Source organism: Muscardinus avellanarius (assembly GCF_963383645.1).
Source record: "Muscardinus avellanarius genome assembly, chromosome: 6".
Lineage (NCBI taxonomy): Eukaryota > Metazoa > Chordata > Mammalia > Rodentia > Gliridae > Muscardinus > Muscardinus avellanarius.
This window is the reverse complement of record NC_137791.1, coordinates 105,220,192-105,247,344: the sequence shown is the minus strand read 5'-3', so window position 1 is coordinate 105,247,344 and position 27,153 is coordinate 105,220,192. Positions and strand designations below refer to the sequence as shown.

Genomic DNA, 27,153 nt, shown 5'->3' with positions numbered 1-27,153 from the left:
AATAGGGCTGGGAATGTAGCTCAGAGGTAGAATGCCCCTGGGTTCCATTCCCAGTGCCAAAAAAAAAAAAAAAAAAAAAAGAGCCCTCTAGTCACAGGGGGCGTGCTGGAACCCTGACCACTATTCTGTCTTTTGCTTCCCAGGCGTCAAGAGATGAGGGACTTCCTCTGCCACATGCACTCCCCTCCCATGATGTGCTACCTCACCACAGGCCCAAAAGCAATGCGGCCAACTGACCACAGACTGACCTCTAAAACTGTGAGCCAAAATCAACTTTCCTTCTTTTTAAGTCAACTGTTTCAGGTATTTTGTTACAGTAACACAAAGCTGACTGACAACAAAAAAAAAGGGTACCAGTCAAGGCAGGATAATGCTTGCTTGAGGGATTCCCACACATGGTGCACAGGAAAGAAAGAAGGCCCAGAGTAAAGGGGCCTGTTACACTTTATTTAACAGTCTCCAAAGTGACCCTAGAACCTTTTTTGTTTCTCTTAAGGAGAATCTGTGAATATCTTCCCTGATTAATCATCCGTGGTACACTGATAGAGAGGCCTCCAGGGAAAACCCCATTAGCAAGGGCTGAAACTCTCACAATCTCATCTCTCCATTTTCCTTCTTCACTGGAAACAGAGGGGCTTAGCAGACTCTCCTGCCCATGGATACACGGATGATGGTGCTCTTTCTAGAAGAAGGGACCATATACCTGCCACAACGGAAAAGTCCCATCTTTGTTAAAAGTGCTGCAGGTTCAGAGATTGTACTCGCTTGCTTTTGATCCTTTTATAAAAGACGGAGAGAGCTGCTCTCTAGGTCCGGAGTAAGAAAAATGCAAAGACTGGAAGTCAGCATGGTCTGCTGAATCAGGGAGGTGATGTCCCCTGCCCTCCCTTCCTCCTCCCTTGGGACAGTGGCCTGCCGTACAGATGAGCAGAACACTCTCTCTGGTCAAGATGTGGCCAAGAACCAAATGTCAGCTGTAAAGCCCAGAGTCCTTCTCGCGCACGAGGACACCTTCCTTCACACGGTGGTGGGAGCAGAGTGGGTCTGTCTGGGCGACCCTGGGGCTATCTCTGAAAACAGGTAGAACAGCCCTTTCTTCATTTGTAGAAAGCCTTTTCTAGAAGCTATTTGTCTCACTGTGATCAAGAGAAACCAAGCTATGGTGTGGCCAAGGGAGAGGAGGTAAGCAAGAAGCACAGGGGCTCCAAGAATAAAGACGGCGAGGCCCTTAAGGAGAGGACGAAGCTCCAGCCAGAACTGCATCCCTTGGAGAACTGACGTCTGACGTGAATGCCACTCCTCGCGCTGTTCAAGAGTTCAAGATAACAGGTTTCTCCAAATCAATATAGAGGTGGGGAAAGAAGGTGTCCCCTCGCCACATCACTTCTTCACCCAAGGTACACTTACTGCCTGAGGAATGTTTTCAAAGCAAAGCGAAACCATGTGAAAGCCTTAAGAAAATACTAACGCAAGATACATTCAGAAATTCTGAAATTACATGGCTCAGTGAAGGGGGTTTGGAGCCCTTTGAGTCTGGTGTACATACTTTTCTTATTCATTTTAACCACATCAAGAAGTCCCCTAAGAGATTCCATTTTCTCAGCAAGGAAAGTTACAAAAGAGAATGAGAAATAGGACTTGTTTTCTCCGCAAAATGAAACACTTTTATGTTTTATTCATGCAAAGTGAAAGCCCCTTTCCTCTGCAGCATTACAAATTGAATTTGCTCTTGTAAATTGCTGTTAAAAAAAAAAGAAAGAATCAAAAGCAAAGGAAAATTAAAAAAAATAAGAAGCAGGAATACAAAGGCTCCTTTTTCTAGGGAATGAAAATTCAGGGATCAATCAGGAGAAACAGAACTGTTCACTGGCAAACATGCTGTTTTATTTACTGTTCCATAAGCAATCAAGCTCAAGGGTCCCCACAACTGCACATGTGTGCGGAGGTCCTGACAGCCTCCAGGACACTCCAAGTGCATTTCTACATTTATCTGCTAACGTTGAGTAAGAACAGGAAGGAGCCGGGTGTGGTGTCACTTGCTCGTAATCCTAGTACTTGGGAGCCTGAGAGAGTAGGATCACAGGTTCAAATCTAGCCTCAGTAATTTAGCGAGACCCTTGGCAACTTAGTGAGACCCAGTTTCGAAATACAAAATGAAATGAAAAGGCTAGGAGGCAGAACGCCCCTGGGTTCAATCGTCAGAATAAAAAAAAAAAAAAAAAAAGGACAAAGATAAAGACTAAGCAGCTTAAAAAACATGAGTAATCTGGCTCACATTTTAAAGCGTAACCAAGGCAATGTACACAGATGCCACTGGGGGGTGGGCCACGAGGGGCTCTTCCTGCATTGTGTAGGACAACGGAACTCATTAGTGTCTGCAGTAGCCTCTCAGCCTCTATCTCACATGACAAATTGTCCTTGAAGCGGCCCTCAGGTCTGACTCCTCCTCCTCCTCCCTCAGTGTCTTGGAAAGGAAGCCATGTAATTAGCTGCATTTGCTAAGTGTATGTTGCTTTAAAAAGTCAAGCGCAAACATTCATTAAGCATTTGCCGTGTCTCCAGCGCTGTGCCAATTATTACATACACACACTTGTACATACACACACGTGTTGTGGTCCCTATCATGATCCTTGTTTCTCAGATGAGAGAAACTGAGACTCAGGGAGCTTGAATGATTGTGTCAACTGGCATTGAAATCATTTCCCTCCCACCCCGCCGCAGGCGTGTCACATTTGGACTCATTTGAAGAGTCGGGGCATGCTGAAACCCTCATCAATGAAATCCAGTAACAACCTAAACTTAACAATCTACAACTAGGCTGAGGGTGTAGCCTGGTGGTAGAGTGCTAGCCTAATGAGCTGAAAGCCCTGGTTTGAGCCCCAGCTCCTCACAACAAAAGCAAACAAAAAACACACCACCGCGTCTAGTGGAGCATATCTACCGTGGCCCCTACCTTAGAAACAAACATGGAGGCAGAAGCCAGAAAAAGATCAAGCACTCTACACCCAGAGCCCTCTACCAAGGCTAAAGGTTTTTAATGATGATCAAATGTGATCAGCTAGTTTCCTTGTAAAATTAATCAGCTGGTGTCAAGGCATCACGTCCAGGCTCCAGCTCCGCCAAACAAGTAAGGGACAGGTGTGTGTGCGCTGCCTGTCTACTTATTCATCCCACGCTCCTGCCCCAGCTGTCAGCACTCATTACTCTGTTACAAACAGCTAAAGATGCAAGATGTTCCCAGGAACTTAATTCAATCAGCAGTCAGAGAATGACTTCAGTTTTCTTTTGTAGACCATTTCTCGCATCTGGTTCCAGCACAAATGCTTGTTCTTTGACTGATGCATACTTAGCCATAATCTTTCCTTTCTGGTTTAGGACCTGGAACTGGATCAAAGGACAATCAGACATGCTAATGCCCAGCATTCCTAGACAAAGGCTGTGAGAAGACAAGACCACACCCCCCTCAGAGGACCAAATGACCCGACATAATTCAGAGTGCCTAGGAATGGAACCACCCAGAGAGCCCATTGTTTACCATCTGGGATCGCCACCTGCTTTCTCAGTACTCTTGTCCAGTTTCAACAAAGCAACACCTAACCATCCCATAGCTTGTCCTTGAACACTAGGAGATCTTCCAGTACCCTGGGAATCACCACCGACTGACTATAAGTGCATTTCATGTAGCCCAATTACTTAACAATGATCTCCCACTGCTGCTTAAATTATGAGCTAAAAAACACGCTTGGAAATCAGAATGTCCTTGTTTCTAGTCATCTCGGAGAACAGAAAATTCACAGTACATCTAAGAAGCACGACTTGTAAATAACACGTTCTCAATAGAACCTCGGAAAAATACACATAGAGTGCAATGCTGATGTGACCAGGCATCTCAAGTGTTAGAAAAGTTTAAGCAACCCCACGGCCTAGAAGTTCCCGATAACCATGATTTAATGATCTAAGGCTTATGATCAAAGATGATACAACCTTATTCTTTGGAGCAAAGGCTCCATGGAGGAAACACCAGGGAGAGAGTGTCCTAAATAGCTGGGCTCAACCGAGGGAAATGGAGTTGACTGGAAAGAGGCTACAGAGAAGAGGAAAGTAAAGGGTTCAGATTGCCGGGACTCAGGAGGAGGTGGGTTGGGAAAAAAATACACAGAACTCAAAGGCAGGAGCCGGAGCAGGTCAAAGGTTGGAAGTACAGAAGCCAGGAAAGGGAGACGCTTGGAGGGTTTATGGGGCAGGGAAACAGATGCGCTCCAACTCTTCACATTTCTAAACAGAGCCTGCTGTCACTTATCACATTCAGTGGTGTCCTGAGACCCCACCTTGGGTTAGGCTAACACTGGGTAAGGGATAGAGATGGCAGCAGCCCGGGACTCACCGGCCGTTGTCACGGCCCACACCCCACACGCGGATGCTGACGATGGGCTGACAGTGCAGCACGGTGCGGTCCATGGGGTCCACCAGGCTGAGCATGTCGTTCTCCAGGATCAGGTACATGTCTTTGCCCTGGGGAGAAAACATCCTGTCATCCTCACGCGGGCTCCACACCCTCGTCACATTTATGGAGAGTTAGTGCCATCGTTCAAGCCATCAGAAGAAGCCACATTCCTGAGTCTACAATTTGTTTTCCAAAAAAGGAAACAACCTTTTCACACTAAGTAATTCATAATCTTGTGTGTGTGTGTGTGTGTGTGTGTGTGTGTGTGTGTGTGTGTGTGGTACTTGGGTTCCTGGAAGCCCTTCTACCTCTAGGCTACACTCGCAGACCTATTTTTTATTTGGAAACAGGGTCTCTTAAGCCAGCGTGGCTGGCTTCGAACCTGCGTGATCCTCCTGTCTCTGCCTCCCAAGCGCGGGGATTACAAGTGTGCACCACCACGCCTGGCCGTGATTCATAATCTTTCCCACCCTCCTTACACCCCCAATTCCTCTCTCCTTCTCCAAGTCCTCTGAAACGTATCCCCAGCCTGTTTGCTAGCTGGCTTATATTTTTCATTGCTTAAAAAAAAAAAAAAGGCGAATGGTGTCCTGGGGGAATATGCCCCCGCCTTTTCTTTGGTACTGGAGCCTGAATCCATAGACATTCTACTTCTGAGTTAAACCTTCAGTCCTGTTTTACTTTTTTATTTTGAAACACTATCTAAGTTGCTAAAGGTTTCACTTAGTTGCTGAGGCTAGCCTTAAACCTGTGATCCTACCATCTCGGCTTCCCAGGTACTGGCATCTGTAATCCCAGTGGCGTGTGCATCACCACACCCGGTTTGGAATCTGCTTCTATACAAACTCTAAGCCCATTAGACTCTGATAACTCTTCTCTCCCCATTCCTGTGGCTGGAGCTTCCTCGCATCCCCTCCACGGCCCATCTCTCCTCTATTTTCAAGCCACATCATGTCTGTGTGATGCAGCAGGCTGAGAACACACACTAACAGCTATGTCGGTATGCCTGTTTATTGCGTCTAAGATACTAAGCTGTGTGCCTGAGTTGCACTGGCTCTCTTGACTGCCTATGAAAGGTTGGCTTATTAACTCCAACCAGCAGCCAAGGAAACTAAGGCTTAAAGGCTCAGTCACCTACTGGAGATCTGACACAGAATTGTGAGGGGTGCTGCTGTAACACCCAGAGAGGGGAGGCTGGGGTTTCTCAGCCCTCATGCTGACTGCTTCAGGTCTATAGGTTTTGGTGTCCTGTCTCCCTACACACATTGGCTCCTTGAGGGCAGGGACATTAGACAATTCAGCTTTATTTTTCCCCCTTGTGGTCCTCAGGCATAATTTTAAGGAACCATTAGCTGTCTGATGTACAGCTGAGAGACTGTTTCTACCCAAGGTCACCCAGATGCTGTGGTCTTGAAGGTGGGGAGCCCTCACCGGGCAGAACAGTGGGGCTTCTCGATGGGTCTTCATATCTCAAAGTGAGACAGGCCAATTGCTCTTTGGTATGGTTTTTGAGAAGAGTGTTTTAGATTCCTACCAATGGTTCCCAGAATGCACTGAGGCTGATGCTCAGGGTGGCAGGGATGGGGGTGTATCAGTGTCAGTCAGCGGTGTTGAGCTCGGGTCAACAGCTGGCATTCAGGATAATAAAAAATCGCTCCCAACGAGCAGCGGAACCATTTACAGATGAAATCAGAAAACAGGCTGATGTGGCTGAAGAGATTCCACCAAGCCTGATGAACAGTTTACACGCTGTGTCAGACCCATGGGAACTCCAAATGTCAGTTACTCATGTCAATATAAATCATGGCCACCTTCCTTCTACAGGATAGAAATTTAGGTGTGGGTATCTGGATGGTTGGTGGGGAGGTAACACAGCAAGAGGATGTTAAACAGCAAAAAAAAACAAAAAACCAAAAAACCAAACAAAAAAACCTACAGTATTTTTATTAGATGAGAGAAAATTCTTCCTCTTCTTCCCCGTTGCCAGGGATCTGAGTTTGGCTGGCAACGTAGTTCAGCCTCATCTGAAGGTAGACAACTCCACCAAAGGAACCCACCTCCCAGAAGAAATGTGAGTGGAGTTCCAAGGAGCACAAGTGGAAAGCAAACTTTTGCCACCAATGTTCTGTTCACTGGATGTGGATTCAGTAGGACATAATGATGCAGAAAGCAGTATTCATATTCAGGATACTCCCATAAGCTTGTTCTGAAGGTCTTAGAGCACTGCAGTAATATGGTTTTTCCTGTTTGATGTGATTGTTGGTTATCTTTTTTCAAACTTTGTATTTTTTATTTACTAACTTTCCTTTCTGAAATGATCTCAGCTAACATTTCAAAATGGAGTCACTTTGTTGAAAGGGAGAAAGAATAAACAGGTATCCATCCCTACAACTAAAGTATGATTCTGATTTTTCAGACCATAAATACAAAAGATTGTGTTATCAAAGGATAGTCAGTCGAAGCTGGGCATGGTGGTACACACTTATAATCCCAGCATTCGGGAGGCTGAGATGGGAGGATCGTGGTTCTCAGCCAGCCTCAGCTACTTAGTGAGGTCTTCTACAACTCAACGAGACCCTGTTTCAAAATAAAGAATAAAGAATAGGACTGGGGTATAGCTGGGAGGTAGACTGCCCCTGGGTTCCATCCCCAGTATCACACACACAACTTTCAGAGCAGGGACATCAACATTTTTTGGGTTGTATGTGTGCGAGTCACATACCCCTTTGAGAAAATACTTTGAGAGAGCCATGGGTCTTTCCCCAGAAAAAACTGTTCTTAATTGACTGGCACACCAATTTTGCATGCAAAATCTAGAAGGCTTCTGGGCCCCTAAATTGGAGCCACAGATCTTTGCAGACTTGAGGATACCAGAAGGACTCTGTCATTTAGTCACTGAGACATGCATCTCCCAGGGACTTGGACGTGGTATTAAGTCACAAGGATATACCATGCCAATGGTGTCTTTATGGGGAAATGCACCTGACAACCACATCAGAGTCCTTCAGCACCACATCTCACTGAGCCCTGGGTTTCATGAAACACAGTAGAACCTGGAGAAGTCAGCTAATAAGTATTTCTGCGTGGTGCTTACCTCTCCCCAAATGCCGACTGTATCTCGGATGTCATTCTTGCAGTATGAAAGCTGCCGGATGCAGTTGTTGACAGCAACGCTGCTTTTTCCGGGGGCCAGGTCCTCCTCTGCCATCTCTACCCAACCCAGAGAACGCACAGCAAAACACTGGAAGACAGAGTCAGAGGACAGGAGATGACTCAGGGGTCCAGGACAAACTACATCAAAGTAAAATCCTGGAGCAAGGACAGGAGGGGCTTCCTGCAGCCTTTACCCATGATGCTTAATCATCTAGGTTAGTTTACAAACCCTCTACTGCTGAAAACTGAATTGTGACTGTTTTTTGCTATTTAAAAAAATGTAGGGATGATTGCCTTCCCTGACTTGTCCAGTGCGTTCAGATTTTTTTTTCTTAGATTACAGAAGTATCAGATTACCAGAAGTACCGTCAGAGGCAAACAAATAGGTAAAAAAAAAAAAAAAAGTCTGAACTCAGAAATCTATTAGAAGGCAGATTATTTTAAACAGTAAGAAATATAACCCCATGAGATCTATTATCGTTAAGCCCCTAGGAAAAGAAAATAAAAGAATTAAACACATGTGCGGCACTTGTTTTTAATAAGGAAGCATGATGTCTACTCATATTCAGCAAGGGAGGCCGTGGGAGAAGTGTGTGTCCATGGCAACAGGCAGGTATGAAGTGTACACTACACTTACTCTTCCACCATCTAGGGGTCTTCTGAGATCACACCCCGTCTTCCTTTACAAAGTTCTGATACACACGTTTGCCTCTTTAATTTAAAAGGCATTATATGCTTATTTTAACAAGTCAGAAAATCCAAAGATGTATAAAGGAAGCTCCACAGTCCGTGGGAGGAGTGTGGCTCCAGCACTGTCATGCTCTTGGAGGCTGGGGTTGCTGGCCTGCTGTGGTTTGAGCTGGGGTCACTCGTCCCTCCTCCCTGAATCCCAAAGCCCCCTCCACGCTGTTCAGCAGTTGAGAAGACCACCTGCCCAGAACAGGATGGACAGACAGACAAGCAACCAGCTGCTTCTGCGGGAGCCAAGAGACTGGCTCTCAAAGAATGGCTTATCAAGCTTCCCAAAGTGCAGTTCAAAATAAAACAAAGAAATGGGGCACCTCCGTCCCCCCTTCTTTCTTCTCTCCCCCCATTCCTTCCTCCTGGGGCACCTCCGTCCTCCCTTCTTTCTTCTCTCCCCCCATTCCTTCCTCCCCTCCCCTCCCTTGGTACTGGGAAGTGAACCCAGGAGTGCTCTACCACTGAGCTACAACCCCAACCCTTTTTCATTTTTATTTAGTTTTTCCTGTAGTACTGGGGATGGAACCCAGGGGCACACTTGTAATCCCTGCATTCGGGAGGCTGAGATTGGAGGATGGCGGTTTGAGGATAGCCTCAGTTACTTAGTGAGGCCCTCTGCAACTCAGTGAGACTCTGTTTCAAAACAAAGAATAGAAAATAAGGATAGGGGTGTAGCTCAGAGGTAGAATGCCCCTGGGTTCCATTCCCAGTACCACACACACACAAAAAGGAATAAAAACCTAAACTAAATTATTATAAGGCACTTATTTAAAATTGCTTTCTCTGCACAACCCTGCAGCTGTTTTAATTCTGTTTCTCATCTAAAAAAAAAACATGACCATCAATTCAGGAGGCCAAAGGGAAAGAGAAGAAAGGGGCACTGGGAGCACTGAGCTCCACCAGGAAGAACAGGGCAGCCAAGAGCAGCCTGCACTGTGTGGTGCTGCCGCCCAGTGGCCAGGAAGGCTTACAAACACCACCACATTGCCCTAAACTCAGGATTATAGTCAGCTCTGAGAACACTCATTCATCTTAGGGTACAGGAAGAACTGAAAATAATTAATAAAATCATCTGATTATTTTTTAAAAATTAAAGACAAAAGCCATCAACCATATGCATTTTGACTGTTCATTCATTCCTCAACAGCTCTAAACCAGAAGGGCACTGGTTTACTGCTGACTGCTGTTTTTGTTAGTTACTACTGACATTTAAGGGGACCAGGGACATGGTTGAATGAGAAGAGTCACGGCCTTCTTTCTTTTGCCATACTGGTAATGGAACCCAGGGGCGTTCTACCTCTGAGCTACATCCCCAGCCCTATTTTTTATTCTTTATTTTGAAACAGGGTCTCACTGAGTTGCAAAGGGCCTCACTGAGTATCTGAGCTGTCCATGAACCGCGATCCTCCAGTCTCAGCCTCCCGAATGCTGGGATTACAAGAGTGCGCCACCACACCCGGCTGGGACGCAGCATTTGGCCTGGGCTTCCTTCCCTCCATGTGCTCCCCCATCTCCCTGGAATCAAGTTTTCATATCTGGGAACATAACATTCATCTGGGACATGACATTCATCTGATTTGCACCTTCGATCTCTGTGAGTCCTATATTAAGAGAGAAATATACTTGGAAATAAGATCTTCCTAAAAAATGTGTAGTAGGGGGTAGAATTCAGCGCAAGACCTTGGTTTCTGCAGCTGCACAGTTCTGGGTTCAAATTCCTCTACTGAAATCAGTGGGTGCTCAGCCTCCATGACCCTAGGTTCACTTGGTTGAAATGTAAAGTACTACTAAGCTCACAGGGCTGGCAGAAAGTTTTGTTTTTTTTCTTTTCAGCCCTTTTTTTAATTCTTTATTTTGAAGCAGGGTCTCACTGAGTTGCAAAAGGCCTACGCAGTAGCTGAGGCTCTCTGCGAACCGCGATCCTCTGTCTCAGCCTCCCAAATGCTGGGATTACAAACCTGCACCACCACGCCCGGCTGCCAGGAAGTTTTAAGGAAATGAAGCTGGGCAAGGGATTGGCACATTGCAGGGCTCTTCGCTCTGACTCTGGAAGAGTCCATCATTTCATCCTTTGCTTGTCCCACAGTCTCCATTTCTCCTTTCCTTGGCTGAATTTCTGGGTCACAGTCCTTTCCCTCCCTCTGACTAGAACAGTCACAAGCCAGGACAGTGGGCTGGAAGCTGGGGGCCCTGGGCCATGAGTGGGACAGAATTTGGAGTGAGAGCAAGACCAGGGAGCTGGAGCTGAGAGCAGCACGCCATGGGCTTTGTCTCCATCCAGATGAGCCAGCATTATTGTACAGAATCAAAGACAATGGCGGATGCCCACAAAGGAACACTTTGGATGCCCAGAGCACGTATTCAAGCGTGTATTCAAGCCAATGAACATTTGCTGAGTGCCCGTTAGTTCCTAGAGACCTGCAAAGATGAGTCAGATGGGCCCCCACTACTGAGAGGCTTGGGAAGGGACAGACACAGAGCTGGACCAGCCCCTGGCACTATGAGTTAAGAAGACACAGACACAAGCTTGTATTGGGAGTTCCCAAAGCAGTTTTCTGATTCAGAGAGGAAGTTATGGACAGCTTCCTGAAGGATGTGGTATTGAGCTGAGCCTTGTACAATGGATGGCTCCACTGATTCACAAACACTTAGGACTTGCTATACACCAAGTCCTAGACACTCACCAATGAATCAGATAGTCCGAGCACTCTGCTCTGAGTTGTACTTCAAAAATCAGGAAGGGCACATGAATTTGTCTGCCACTCCAAAGGTTCTACAGCTCCCTCCCCATGGGCCTGGGTGAGTAAGGTACAGCTGTATGGGGGAGGGCAAGTGGGCAGTGGTTCCGGGCCTAGGTTGTCACGCCACTGACCTTGGCATCAAAATTCAGGTCGGCCACTTATTAGCACTGTGATCAGAGACAAGTTACTTAATCAAGGTAAGCCTGTTTCCTTATCTACAGTGAGGACTTCCTGGGGGTACTGCCATTATAAAATAGATGGCTTCTGTTTTGTACAGTGCACGGAGCCTTGGTTAAGGAGAAAGGTCAAGAAAAGTAAACTGCTATTTTCTCAAAGGCTAATATATCAGAGTTGGGAAGTGCTATCAAATAGATGATTGTGCCAATCCTGTTTTGTTTTTCTAACAAAGGATGGAGCATTGCTATGTATACCTCTTGGGTGGGATGGGGAAGCAGGGAGACACGAGGCCTGGCAGGGAGGTGAGGGTGCTCTGTCTTCTGCAGAAGGGCAGGTTCCATCTCATCAGCAGACTTCAGGGGTTTTAAATGAGTATCCATCAACCTGGGAGTTCCATGAATAGGTTTCAGGAAGTTCTAATCTCCCTGAAAATACATCTATTCATATTATGGAATGAGGGGCCCAAGCTTTCACCGCCTTTCCAAAGGTGATGAGAATAGGAAGGTCCTTAAGAGCATCCCAAGGAGGCTGGCTACCAGAGTGCTCACCATCAAGAGGTCAACTAAACACATGTGTTGGAGGCAGAGCAAGTTTACTAGCCCACACCAGAGTTCTTCTTTGTTTAATGGATGGGAAAAATGGTTACATGGCTCTGTTTAAGAAATGACCAGGAATTTAGAGGTGAATAGAAGAAATGGGCATGAGGAAGTAGGGAGCGGCAATGAGCTGCCAACCTGGGGTGCGGAGCCCGTGTGGCAGGTGTGGGGCTGACGGGAGCAGGTGAGGGGAGTCCAAGACCCGGATACTGATATCAGTGACAGTTTTGAACACCAGCCCCCTTACGGTTCCAGCAAAAGCCTGTTACAAAGGCACAAGGGGAAGTAAAGAAAAGGGGGCGTCCTCTTCCCCTGGGGAAATGCTTGGCAGAGAAAAGGGAACATGCCAAAGGTTTTGAGTGAAGAAGTGGAATCTGTCATGAAAGAAATACATGCCCAGGGAACGAGCAGAACTTTCGGGAAGGATTTCAGCAGGACATGGGACTGGGATTCAAGCCTGTCTCTCTGGATCCTAAGAACTGCTTTCTGGAGACTTCTTGACTCTATGAATGGTGTCAAGTGGCAAAACCCCATGAATTCATGCCATATGTGACTATGAAGTAGGACCTTTTCAATAATAATTAGCCCACATATGATTTCTTTCCTACAGGGCCCAAATAATACACCTCTAGGGTATATTCATTCCACATGACCACCTGTGTTCTGTGATGTTTCCTTAAGAGTTAAAAATCTCTTCCTGTCCTTTCATTTCCCATAGTTACTGCAAGCAAGAGAGATGGCAGCCAATCTGATTTCTGCCCAGAGCCTTAACCATGTGGGTTCATAGGGAAGCCTTTAGTATGTCGGTGTTTATGGTCATTACATGTAGGAATGTTGATTACTGTCATCATGCAATGTTTTACATAAAAGCAGCCTTTGTTATTGCTTTGCTCTGAAATACGCAAATGCTTTCCAACTCCAGGATGCAGTGGGTTCTGCAGGGACAGGTGCCTGGGGATTCCCTGGGATGGAGTCTGACCCAGTTCTCCATCCATAAGGAAAAGAGGAATCGGCCTGCTGAATAATTCATTATGGCAAAGACTGTGGTGGCCAGAAGGACCCAGAGTGCATTTGTGCACTGGCCCCAACGAGCGTGTCGGCCGTTCCTGCTGCTCCTGACCGCCTGCAACACCGCGGGGAGCACCGAGGCAGAAAACAAGACGCAGGTCCTCTAAGGGCCGGCGCCCGCCAGTACCTTTACTTGAACTTTCCTCTCCCTATTTTACACAGAAAGAGAGCCCTAGTGGAAAAGTTCACCGCGGCTATCTGACAGGTCTTTCCTCACATAACGGCCGACACCCAGGCAGCACTTATGTGCCAGGCACTAGGGGTTGATGGGTAGTTGAAATAAGCACTATGATACCCATCTTCCCTCTCGCTGCCTGCTCGCCCACTATTGGTGGGTGCATAACTAGGAGCTGGTTCCTGGCCTGAGTCTCCTCTGTCTACAAACCATGTTCAGTGCCGCTCCACAGTGAGTCTTGTTAATCTACCAAGTGGGATCCTAAATTGAATCATTATCACCACATTGTGAGCAAGTTATACAAATTTAAAAATAAAAGTCAACTGCTCTAGTGTACACTTGTAATCCCAATACTTGGGAGACTGAGACGGGAAGACGGCAGGTTTGAGGCCACCCTCAGCAATTTAGCATGACCCGCAGAAACTTAGTTGCTTGTTCAAACTAAAGGGAACTAAAAGATGAAAGAGGAGGGGGGCCTGGGGTGTAGCCTGCAGGTAGAATACCTCTGGGTTCAATCCCTAGTACCAAATAAAATAAAATGAAGTATTTTCTCCCACTCTGTAGCCTGATCTCTATCCGTTTTTATAGCAGCACAATCCACAATAGCCAAACTGTAGAACCAACCCTGGTGTCCATCAACAGATGAACAGATTAAGAAAACACAGAATATATACGCAATGGCCATAAAGAACACTATCTCACTTAGAGGAAAATGGATGGAACCAGCAAATATCACGCAAAGTGAGATCAGCCGGTCTCAGAAAGCCCAGGGTCGTATATTTTCTCTCATAGGTGAAAGCTAGAGAAAAAAATAGAAAACATCAGAAACTTTAAATAATGAGGAGAGAGACCTGTAGGGAAGGGGAAGAGGATTGGAGAAGGAGTCAGAGAAGGAAAGAGAGAGGTATAAAGAAGGAAACAGTTCAAATAATTCTATGGCATATGTGATGGTTATTACTACCAATCTCACTAATGTGGGGGCAGGAGGAAGGTGGACGGAGATACACCAACAGCTGTGTGCATGTAGGTTTTTATCACATTGAACCTCATAACGATGTCTAATTTGTAATGCACTGATAAGATAATTGAAATATAAAATAAAACAAACACCCGAATGTCAGCTTGTTAATTTACAGAGAGAAATGCAGGATCAGTCTGATGCAACACCGGGGTTGGCTGTGAGAGGACCCGCTCTCTGGAGGGACCCACTGGAGTCTCTCACCACCAGCCCGCTGTGTGCTGATGAGCAAAGATGCAGGTGGAGGGGCTGAGCCAGCGTCCTGATGGCCAGGATCACAGAGAGTCTTTGCTCGTGCTAGAGATGGGCCTCCGGGCTGAGAGTTAGTACAGACAGAGTTATCCATATCCATCACTTCTGGCTCAGGAACCAGGCTGGCATTATGAGGCCCATTTTTATCAATGGAAAATATGAGCAGAGAGAGATTTAACTGAGAGATGTAGCTCAATGTTTCTAGAACTTGTCATGGAACAAGTTCTGTGTACCTATGTATTTACACACAAACATGCACATACACCTTTAGACATGTAATCTGATGATCATGGATAATGGTCGCCATACAGGCAGTGGTCATTCACTGAGGGCTCCCTCTGTGCTGAGTATTTTGTATACAAAATTAAGAGTCTGGACTTGGCAGGAAGAGCATCATGGGTAGTGACATTTACAAATGACTCCGCAAATGCTTCACGCCCAACAGCACGCAGCACAGCGTGTTCTCAGTCCTACAAGGGAGGCGCTCGGTTTCTTATTTTCAAAATGAGAAATTGAGGCTCGAGCAGCTCAGTTGAACTGCCTAAGATCACACAGAAAAGCAGCAGCAGATGTGTAATCCTCAGGCTGGATTATTATCTGGATTTTACAGAAATCAGGAAACCAGCTCGGCCAAGTTCAGCCAAGTGGCACCACTGAGGGACAGAGGCAGCCCGGGCCCGGAGTCTGCTGCAGTACTCTTTGCTCTATGCTAGCTACTCTAGAAACAAAATAAATACTCAACACAAAGAGGCTTCTGGAGATCAGGTCTGTTTTGGAGACTTCTGGGTGCTCCACCACCCCCAAGAGGGCTTGGCAATGTGGCACACTCAATAAATATGCTCAGTAAATATTTGTAGAACAAAGACACCAAGCCTGAGACAGATGGAAGGGTCACAGCAAAGGTGGACCAGAACTGGCTGGGTATCCTGGGCCTCTGCCCTCAGGAGGCTAATCATCCTCATGTCCTCATCTGCATCACCAGAGGGCCAACCCCACCCTTGCAGGTATGGAGGATTCAGAGGAGGGGTGAACCTCGGCAGAGGTCTGGCATAGCCTGTGGGATGCAGTTGATTTTATTATAGCAATAGTCAGAATGAAGCCACAGCACCCAGTTTGAATCCCAGCTCCCCACTACTTGCTGAATGACAGAGGGCCAGTTCCTGGGCTGCCCTTGGCCTCCAATTTTCAACCTGTAAATCGGAGAGCGCTGTAGCACTTCCATTCTAAGGAATGTCGGGAGCAATAAATGGTATTGCGCAGAATGGTACGTGGCAAGCATCTGATGTGCTAGCTTTGATTATGATTAAAAAAAAAAAAAGTCATGTGAAAATATTCATCTGGCCAGTGATAGTTTTGCAGGTGCTGCAAGCATGACATTGGGTCATGCTTAGCTCCAAGTGCCTGTGATGTGGACTAGAGCGCCAGTTCTCCCCAGGCCTTATTCCTGCCTAGTACACAGTCTGGTCTGAAGCTCCATCTACAAGCCATTGCAGTGTCTCAAAATAGGACCAAGGACTAACGCCCACATTCAGGAGTCCTGGGACGCCTGGATAGAGGAGCCTCTGAGCTCTTCCCGTAAGTGCAGTCCTTACACCTGAGCACCCAGGTGATTCCTCATCTCTGTTGTGGGTACCCAGCTGGGCCCGTCATCCTGTGGAGCTGAACCCCACAGGCTGACTTTGTTCTGAGTTCCCTTCTAGGTGCCAGCAGCATTTCTAGACAACTTGTCCCTCTGTCCTGATACTGACTCTAAGCTACGAGGACTCACTCATTAGACAGGACCCTTTGGATGCTGGGAGGCCCACTGAGCCTTTGTGAAGTATGATCTGGACTATTATTGAGCTCACCTAAGCTATTTTAGTCAAGTATAGAGCTCAATAATTACATATGTATGTATGTATGTGTGTGTGGTACTGGGGTTCCTGGAAGCCCGTCTACCTCCGGGCTACAATCCTAGACCTATTTTATATTTTCATTTGGAAACAGGGTCTCTTAAGCCAGCGAGGGGGCTGGCTTCAAACCATTGTGATCTTCCTGTCTCTGCCTCCCAAGTGCGGGGATTACAAGTGTGTGCTGCCATGCCTGGCTGAACTCAGTAATATTTTAACTGTTCAAAAAATCAAAAGCTTTTGCAAAATTCTATTGTTAATATAAAATCATGTCTCTTATGAAGGAGTAGAATGGGAGGGGTGTGAAGGAGAGACTTGAGGGGAGGCTGGTGATGGAACCCAGGGTCTCATACATACTAAGCACATGAGTTATACCCTAGCCCCCTAGAGAGACTTCTTAAACCCAATGCCTGGGAACCCGATTTAGGTTGCCAAATCCCTGTAGCCAAATTCCCAGCCAGAGCTCTCCCCAGAGGACCCCAACCTGCTGGAGCCCAAGTCGTAGGATGACAAGCATCTCCAAAAGCCATGTTCCCAGAGTGTCCCAGAAAATCCTCCCGGTGGGACAGTGGACATGCGAGTTAAGTGAATCTGCTGTTGGAGACACTTGAACCACCAAAGCCGAGTCCGTGGCAGTAACACGACTCACACCCCCCTCTCGGCGCATGCGCAAGAGCCCATGAACGCGGAGGCCGGGAAGCTAGGCTGGCAGACCCTGCTTCTATTCCTGCCGATAAGCAGATGTCTGGGCTATTGGGAAGCCATTCTTACTCCCTGGAAGTGTGAGTAGTATTTTAGCTTTCCTCTGCATGAGTCTTGGAAAAGCGCGAGAGGCAAGTTCTCAGGCCCGCGTGGCTGATTCACACTACACATTACGCTTCTGCTGCTGCAGAGCCGAGAAGCACTATTTGCAGAGTAAGCACAGAGCGAAGCTCCAGTGTGTATCTGAACTTGGCACAGAAAGCGGAGCATATTATTTTGCTAGAGAAAGCAAGATGGCCACGTGAGCCCCAGGGGAGATGCTGATCCAGAGAAAGGAGCAGAGAGAACCTGGAATCAGGAGACAGAACCTCTAGCCTGGAAGCAGGGGACTGTCAGACCAGGGACCTGGTGGGCAGGGCAGGGAGGCAAGTTCTAGTTACCTTGAACAGCAGTATGGAGAAATGCAATGCTCACAAAACTATGATTGTAAACAACAGTGGGCCAGGCACATGCTCTCGAGGCTGGATCTGAGGCTACAGAGAACTCATCTGATTCTCTGCCCCAGCACGCGTCGTAGCTGAGCCGACATTCCTTACCGGCAGTATCGGCTGTATTACCTTACGTTCTGTACTTGCAAGTTGACTTACTTGCTAAAACTTATTTGCACCCCCAAATCGAAACTCGTGGAGCTTTTGGGGTCACTCACAAACATGCAGAGAGGCCAGCACTTTGGGTCACCCAGCGCAGGCTCTCTAGGGTGGAGGGAAGGGAGTCGGCCTTGCCGCTTCAGCTCTCACACTGGAAACAGGTGTCTTTTTTTTTTTTTTTTAAGCAGTTTACTTCATGACAAATGTTTCACATTTTTGTGCCTTTGGTGTTAATTTTAATCACTTAAAGTGTTTTTAAGAGGAGGGAGGCTATGGCATGCCTTACAAAGAAAAATGTATGTCAGGTAAGTGGATGGGGCATGAGTTGCAGTGCTGATGGCCAGGCATCCAATGTTAGTGAATCAATAACATACGTTAAATAAGGTGAAACACGTCAAACAAGGGAATGCATTGATCTGTTGACAAACATGTTGTGACTGGAGGCTTGCAGGAACCTGTATTTCCTGTACTTCCTCCAGGGGCAAAGTTTCCATATTCACTAATTCAGCATTGGTTGCAGCTCTATAGAACGTAGCTGGTGTGAATGACAGGAATCAATCCGTGCCTCGCGGTGCGGCGGGGAGGGGGCAGCAACGGCGAAGGCAGGGGCTTAATTTCTCTTGAGCTTTCTGGATCTTGGTGTAGTGGGGTGCAGGCAAGACTAGGAATTGTGAATCCTTGGGGTTTTGTGCTGGTGCTGCTGCTAACTGGTGACCTTTAGGGTGTCCCCTGATTTACTTTCCTCATCTGACAAAGGCGAGAGGGGAAGGGGCCGGCAGGAGGAGGAAACGAGGAGGGTCAGGACTAAAAGGTGTCAGAATGTTTCCAACTATGAAACGCCTCTTAAACATTTTGTGCTATCCCTGTTCACCCTGGTTACTCATCTAGCCCCAGACACACTGGCTCCCCGCTGGTCCTTCATCCCCCAGGATCCCATGCGCCACAGGCTCGCCTGCCTCGCCCACTCAGTGCCACCCTCTCAGGAGCGGAGCACAGAGCGCCCCTGCCTCTCTTCCCACTCCTGCTCCTTAGCGAGCATTCTTACCCAATGCACTTATATCGCACTCTGCATTCTGCCTTCTCATGCTGGAATGGTAACTATGAAGGCAGGGACTGGATTTATTTGGTCTCTGGCATGCCCAGCCCCTAAGCACCCAGCTTGACCCATGTGCAGGCTCAAAGAGTTCACTCACACAAAGCCAGGCTCACAACATCCCTGGGAGTCAGTAAAAGCTAGCCACAATTACCATCAGCACCCAGACTCATTTATTTTTTTTACTGTTGGTTTAGAAGAAAGATTTTATTGCCCTACAACCCAAGAAATGAAAAATCTGCAACTTTTTGCCAAGTGTCTGAAACGAGCTCAGTAAGTTCATAATGCGTGAAGACCTACGACAACCTCAATTAAAGGAACGGCTGTTACCAGCACTAAGGAGCGTTTACGACGTCTGAGTTCTTGGAGCTGATGCCGAGAATTCTACTCACTACTCACCCGGAGAAAGCACTTAGCCACGGCGCGGAGGCCTGAACACAGGGCGCTGGGGACCCTAGGAGCCGACCACCTCATTTCACAGATGAGTTAAACCCAAGTCTCATGAGCATTATCCAGCGGTGCTAACAAGAAGAGTGTCTGCCTGGATTGAGCGTGGCAGCCAATGGGGCGCAGGGAAGAGGACGGCTGTCTGGAGTGGGGTCCCCAGACAATGCTAACCACTGTCCAACACTCACCCAACCGCGCCCTAACCAATAGGCACTGACTATGGAAAAGACCAAGCAGACATAAGAAACACTGCAGAATTTTAAGAAGCTAAAGAATTTGCTTTAACTTAGATACACTGAATTCTTCAAATAGGGATACACGCATATAAAGGGGGGATGTTAAATGGGCGATCGTTCTCACCACTAGAATAAAGGATAAGACTGGAGATAAAGGCTAAGACCAGAGATGAGAAGGTGTCTGAGGAACTGATGTATCTCAGGCTTGACCCAAGCACAGGCAGGCAGAAGAGACTCCCTGTGGAATCTTGTCATAGGAAGGTACGAAGCAGAGGCTGCCACTGGCCAGCGTGTGAGCGGCGTGTGCCGAGGTCCCAACACGGGACCTTCCTCCGTGTCTTACTCCATGACAAGACATGAGCGCTGACCACCTCATTGTTGGAATTGCTTCAGGAAGAGTCCATTTTGAAGGAGAGGAATGAAGCTCACATTTAAGGACATAAGAAGAAGCAAATATGTATCCTATAACTTCTGAATATCTTATTTATTTACTTATTTACTTACTTATGTACTAAGATTGAACCAGTGGCATCCTACCTTTGAGCTACACCCCCAGCACTTAAAATTCTTCACTTTTTTGGGGGATGATGCTAAGGATTGAACAAAGGGGTATTCTGCCTCTAAGCTGTACCCTCAGCTCTATTTAATTTTAATTTTTTTTAAGTTTTTTTTTGTGGTACTGGGTTCCTAGAAGCCCTTCTACCTCCGGGCTACACTCCCAGACCTATTTTATATTTTTGAAACAGGGTCTCTTACGCCAGCGCGGCTAGCTTTGAACCTGCGCGATCCTCCTGTCTCTGCCTCCCAAGCGCGGGGATTACAAGCGTGCGCCACCACGCCCGGTGTTTATTTAATTTTTATTTTGAGACAGAATCTGGCAAAGTTACTGAGGCTGGCCTTGAACCTGTGATCCTTCTATCTTAGTCCCCCAAAGCACTGGGATTACAGGTGTGCAGCCCCGTTCCTGCCTCGCAACATCTTCACTTGTTAGTAGCACGCTGCGTGTCCCACTGGTGCCCCAGCTACACTGGCTTGGCGGCTCTCTCCAGGGGGCCAGCGCCTGGCTTCCACACCACATCATCACCTTGCCTGTTACCGCTCTGGTCTCTGCAGACTTGAATCTCTTAGAGTTCGGTCCCCAGGGAAGCCTGGAGGATGGTGACTGGTGGTGATTCCCGTGCCATGATCAGCCAAGATGTGCTGTGTGCCTGGGGACGGTCTCCGCTTTCTGTGTCGGTTTTCCCTGCTGTTAACTTTTTATTAAGTTAAAGAAATTGGAGGAGGGGTGTTTTATGTAGGTGCTACACCAGCCCATCCCTTTGACAGAAAGTGTTTTAATGCCGCCAAGGGCAGTAGGCCAGATTCCGCTGCAATTCCTGATTTTTGGCAGACCTTGTCTGTCTGAAAATCAATGCAAACTTTGGGAAGGAGGGACAGAGAAAGGAGCAGGAGAACAACCTGTGTTCTCCTGGACAACAGGGAGACTTTAATGCCAATTAATATTGATACAGATACTGGAATAAGTCAGCCATCCCTTCCTCCTTTCTCCTTCCTTCCTTCCTTCCTTCCACTAGTATTAAGCCCCTGGTGACTGAAGCCCAAATCTTTCCACCAAGAGTCTCAGGAAAGAAGGCTTATGCTACTGAACTGAGCGCCTCTTTCCTGTTCCTGCTGAACCACAAAGGAAGTCTGAAATGGTGGCTGTTTTACACACACACAAAAAGTGCTCTAATATAAGGAAAAAGGGGAGAGTAATTTGAGTAAGTGGAAAACCTCTCTCTCTCTAAATGCAATCAGTCAAAAACTTGTTTTGAGGTCATAAGATGACTCAACGAATACTCCGTCCTATTAACATACAGGAAATTCTTCCTATCTCTCATCACTGTCTCCTGTCTGGAACTTAGGCTTGAAATAGAGGTGGCACAGGCCTGGGACTGCCAAGGCCCACACCACCTCCAGGGCCTTTTCGCACAGCAGGCAGAACAGGCAGCACACCATGAATGGCAGGACTGCCAGGAGCCATCACGTCAGAGTATGTAAAAGAAAGTCTTGCAGACAATAAGGCATTTCTCGTTATCAAAGTGTCTCCAGATACATCTCATTTGGTCCTCACAATAACACCCGTGAGGTTCCCAGAGCAGGCGTTCATAGTACCCCATTCTACACACGAGGAAGGCAAAGTCCAGAGTGGTTAGGTGACTACTTGAGTCACAGGACTGATCTGTGGCAGAACTGGGGCTAGAGCCCAGGTTTTCCCCTCCTGCATCACATCCTTCCCATTGGGATATCACTGTGCATTAGTTCCAGCTGTCTGTCTTCCTTCCTTCCTTCCTTCCTTCCTTCCTTCCTTCCTTCCTTCCTTCCTTTCTTTTTGCCATACTGGGGATGGAACCCAGGGGGATTCTACCTCTGAGCTACACCCCCAGCCCTATTTTTTAATCTTTATTTTGAAACAGAGTCTCACTGAGTTGCAGAGGGCCTAAGTAGCTGAGGCTGGCATGAACCGAGGTCCTCCTGTCTCAGCCTCCCGAATGCCGGGATTACAAGAGTGTGCCACCATGCCTGGCTCTGACTTTCTCTCTTTTGCTAAAAGTTATCTGCTTGGTTATGCCACCAAAATGACAAACCATGGACACACGAGCAACCACAGCTGATCTTCAAAACAGCTGTAGGTCCCCAGGTGAACCTGAGCTTAGGGTACAGAACACCTGCCCCAACAATCCCCAAAGGAATCAGAGGACCATCCCAAAGGCAGGCTTTCAGGGGTGGAGAAAGGCTGGCCACACAGGAGGGGCAGCCCGGGGAGCTGAAGCCGCGGCCCAGCAACCCGACTGCTGGTTCGGATCTCAGCTTTGCTGCTGACCAGCGCAGAACCACAGCACTGATGCTCAGAGGATGGGAACCTGCCTCATAGGACTCCTGAGATGACAGACAAGGAAGAGATGGTTGCACTATATGAGTGCTGGCCACTGTCACTTATAGAGGTGACAGATGGAAGAGGAGGAGCCTGAGGCTGTGGATAAAGGCCCAGCCATGGCTGTCTGTGCCCATCGATACTGAACAATATTGAATATGCAATGAACTGTAGCTACTGTCACCATTATTTTATAACTGGGAAGAACATGGGTTTTGGAGTGGGCCTCCCTTGGGCCAAGTTGCAATTTGTCATCATAGGAAAGCTCCCTAAGTTCTCTGAATCCCAGTGCTCTCCCCTGTACAATGGGAAGACTGACTCTCGTCTCCCAAGCAGGGCTATTCTGGGAGTCAAAAGGCCTGATGCATGCAGAGTGCCCAGCACAGGGCTAGAAGAAGAGAATACCAGTTTCTTTCTCTGTGCACCCTCTGTCATGGCCAAATGATGAAGGTCTACATTGGACCGCCCTTCATCCCTTTGCTGCCAGACATCTATTAAAACATGACAGAGGTGTGTAAGAATAGGTGAAGCAGGAAGGACGAGCCGGATGTGGTATTTTACTAAGTGACTCTGGTCTTTCACACTGGTGAGAAGAAACTAAGGCTTATCTACAGATAAGCTTCAGGCTGCTGCCAGAGAGCCTGTCTGAACTCACAGCTGAAAGAATCACAGCTCTCAGGAGAAAGGCTGGTGGAGAAGTCATATGTTCTTGGCTCCATGTTCCCTGTGCCATTTATAGGAGCCAACTTTCCAGCTTTCCTAGAGATAGGACTCACTTGATGTTCAGACTGGCCCCAGGTGGGACCGGGGAACCCAGTCCGCTAAGAGAATGAGAGACTGCAATGGAATCCAAAGGGACACATTTCTGAACCATGCCAACAAGAAACCCTAAGCAATGTTTGGCAAATATGTTGCTCCATTAGCTAAACTTGGTTTTAATGAAGTGATCTTTTGTCTGAAGGTTTCTTAAAGCCAAGGGAAATTATGTGTAACTGCTTAGTGAACTTATCTCAAAAGTTATCTTTATGGCTGAGACAGGAGTATCGTAGGTTCAAGGCTAGCCTCAACATCTTAGTGAGACTGTTTCAAAATAAAACATGCTGTGAGTGTAGCTTGAAGGTAGAACGCCCCTGGGCTCAATCTCCAGTTCCAAAAGAAACAAACAAATAAACAAACAAACATACGTAGGTCACCTTCAAAAGGAGTAGCTGAAATTCCATGTGCTCTTTTTTCTTTTTTTTAGTTATAGTAACACTGTGATGTTATTCTGAAATAATATTCCAATTTACCCATGGCATTATTTTATTTTGTTTCCCTCCCCGGTCTGACGATCTCATAAGACCTTGCATGTAATTGTTGTTGATAGGCTGAAGCCTGGATCAATCTGTTGTAGGTGACTGTTGAGAGTTGGTGTCAGAGACTGAAAATACAGAAGCCTGACTACTAAATTGACTCCCTCATAGGCACTAGCACCAGAAGCTGAGAAGGACTCAGACCCTGTTCTTTGTGCTTGCCTATGGGGCTCATGCTTTGATGACATCTTAAATAGGAGTAAGGAAATGTCACGGTAGAAATGACCACAGAACTATTCTAACAGTCCTATAAAAGAAGCCATCATTTCTCCATCACCTTTATTATTTGCAAGTACGTAGGAAATGTTTTCATTACTACCTTGGCGATAGAACCAAGAGAACAAGGCTGGAGATACATTGGCTTATTTTCAGGGAGCCCTGGAAAGCCGGCTGGAGGACCCTGGGGTTGACCAGCTGTCTCTTACAGAAGATCTAGATCTGCTGAATGAACATATGGCTGCTGTCTACCGATGGCTGCCCAGTTCGCGACTATCCACGGCCCAAAATCCTCTGTCAGGGTCCCAGGGGCCAGGCTCACACACCTGCTGCCCAGGCTCTGTCAGGACACTCACTGTGGCCACCACCGTCTGCTGGGTTCCTTTGCAAAGAAGACCCTGCCTTTTCTTAAATAGCCTCTCCAGGCATCTGCCCACTGCCAGATACAGCTGCCAACAGCTGGAGAACAATGCCTCTCCTCTCAACAGAGCCCTGCAGAACTTGAGGCACGCTCAGGCTGCCAATTCTTGGACTGCTCATTCAGGCGAGCATAGTGACCAGAAGCCAGTAAGGGAAAGGAAGCCGGGTTCTGCCAGGAACACAGCATTATGCATGGCCATGTTGGCAAATAAAGGGAGGATCACAGTTTTAGAAACACAAAAGCTGTGCTCTGGGCTAGGAGGCTAAACGATCATCCAGGCCAATCGCCGTGCATGCATGTCAGCGCCGCCGGGTAGAAAGCACACCGGGCTGCAGCAGGAAGCGAAGCACTGGGGACAGGGCAGTCTCTCCACTACGCTACCTCTCCCGGGGCTCTGATGAGAGGATGCTCAATTTCCCTCTGTGAGTGCCATCCCCAAAGCCGTGCACGAGGGTGAACCTCATTCTGCCAGGACGTGGTATGTTTATCGGTGATTCTGGGCCCTGGTTCTTGGTGGAGCCACGTGGAAACTCAGTGCTTGTATGGTTTGGAAACAGAATGTCTTTGGAGAAACTCACGTACTGGCAATGCAGAAATCCTCAGAGGTGAGATAACTACACTGTGAGGGTTCTCGTTTCATCCATGGATAAATCCATTGACAGAATGGATTCACTGGGTGGTAACAGAGGTCGGGTGTACCTGGAGGAGGCAGATCCCTGGTCTCTTTCTCTGCTTCCAGGCTCCATGATGTGAGAGCAGAGTCCCTCTGCACACCCTGCACCACTGTGCTTCACGCCCGGAGCTGGCCCTATGAGCTGAGACCACAAGCCCAATAAACCTTTCCTCCTCCAAGTTGGTCCTGTCAGGTGTTTTGGCCACAGTGACAAGAAAGCTGAGTAAAACTCTGCTCTTTGCTAAAGGCATCTGCTTCGAATGACTGACTTGTGGGGATGCCTCCTATTGCAGGTTCCTCCCAAAGATGGCTGTCAGGAGGCCCCAATGCTCCTGCTCCCTGCTCTGTGACAAGGCCACTCTCCCATCAGGAGTCCATTTTCCTATCCCTGGGATCCGGGCTGTGACTGTTTTCACCCATAGAACACAGTAAAAGTGATGAGGTACCACTTCCAAGAAGAACCTTTTCTCACCTGGTGGCCTTGGCTTCTTAGTCTTCCTCCCCAGGGATCAGAGCCAGAAGCTCAAGCCCCTGGGGAGGCCTTGGTGGGTGGCCTGCCACATGGAGAGGGGCCTGGAGCCTTCAGGCAAGTGCGTGAAGCAGCCATCTTTGAGGTGGGTCCTCCAGGTCCAGCTGCCCTCATGTGGACCAGGGAGGAACTGCACCGCCAAATCCAGCCCAAATCCCTAAGGGCTTGAAATTGTGTGCAAAATAAAACTGTTTTAAGCTACAGTTTGTACAATATATATATATATATATATATATATGTACATATATATATATATATATATATATATATATACACAAAAAGTGTAAAAATAGATAACAAAAAGCATCATCCACGGAAATGAACAAATACAGGCGCACTTTATCGTAATCACTGTTTCTTGCCTAGCAAGCACAAGGCCCTGGGTTCCATTTCCAGGACCACAAAGGAAAAAACTGGCTCTGTTCCCAAAAGCATTTTTGAAAACAAACACAACTTTGTATATAGAACCATTTTCAAAGGTTCTACGCTTACATTTATTCAAAAGAAGGGGGCAGGAGAGGGGGCATCACTACATCTTGCTATAATTCAAGTATTCTCACCAGCTTTGGTACCATCTCCTGGGAAACCAAGGAGCACCCCTCCCGCCTGCCTGGGCAGATGCCCCAGCTCAGCCTTCACTCAGCACACGGCCGCTCGGCTCCTACCCGGTGCATCGCACTCGCCTGTTTGTTGTCTGTTTCTTGGAAACTGGAGCTATATCTATTCCTCTTCGTAGTAGCAACAGTGACTACCAAGTGAGGAATGCTTATTGTGTGCCAGGGATTGTTCCAAGTGCTCAGCATGTATCTTATGTTTATAAAAAATCAACTCAATGTTCACGACAGCCAAGGAACGATAGACAAGTAACGACTACCCTCGTTCTACTGGGGAGGACACAGAGGCCCACGGCTGCTAAGTAACTTATCCGAAGTCACCCGTCCAAGTCCAGAGCCCAGGCTCTTAACCATCACACCAGACATTAAACACGTGTGATTCTTTAGCACTAAGTGTTCCGGAAACATTTTTGACTCAATGGATGAATCAGAAATGCAAATCAAATCATCTAAACTTCTCCCACTAAGCCAGGCGTGGTGGCGCACGCTTGTAATCCCAGCATTTGGGAGGCTGAGACCGGAGGATCATGGTTCGCGGACAGCCTCAGCTACTTAGTGAGGCCCTCCACAACTCAGTGAGACCCGGTTTCAAAATAAAGAATAAAAAATTGGGCAGGGGGTGTAGCTCGGAGGTCAAATGCCTCTGGGTTCCATTCCCAGACCCACAAAAACAAAAAGAAAAAACAACAACAATAAACTTCTCCCACTGATCAGAATTTCTGTAAGAAAAATCTAAACCACATGAATAAAAATCTATTATAAGAACTACATGCAGCTATAAAACCTCATATAAATGCCAAGTAATGATAATGAATTTGCTACACAGAGCAGAAATAAATCCGAGTGAGAAAAGATACTCCTTACCACTTCCTGTTTATCTATTAGTTCTAGTTAGTAGCCTGCAAATATAATTACTTCCTGAAAATCTCTGCTAACAGGAACCGAGGGAGGGCTCTGATAAATACGGCTCGCAGATGAATATTAGGATGAATTAATGGTTCATTCACCATTCGTTTCAGAAGCTCCTCTGTCAAAGCTATGCACTGATTGATTTG

The 27,153-nt window shown here is 47.2% G+C and overlaps 1 protein-coding gene across 2 annotated transcripts in view; it reads right to left on the bottom strand.

The window, feature by feature from the left end:
- Positions 1 to 27,153, bottom strand: part of APBB2 (amyloid beta precursor protein binding family B member 2) — a gene marked incomplete at both ends in the record, with an annotated part of 204,645 nt that overhangs the window by 59,345 nt on the left and 118,147 nt on the right. For both annotated transcript variants that reach the window (XM_080697864.1, XM_080697865.1), the window contains 2 exons: positions 4,385 to 4,512; positions 7,539 to 7,685. In XM_080697864.1, coding sequence (XP_080553990.1) covers positions 4,385 to 4,512; positions 7,539 to 7,685 — 275 coding nt within the window. The remainder of the gene's footprint in view (positions 1 to 4,384; positions 4,513 to 7,538; positions 7,686 to 27,153) is intronic.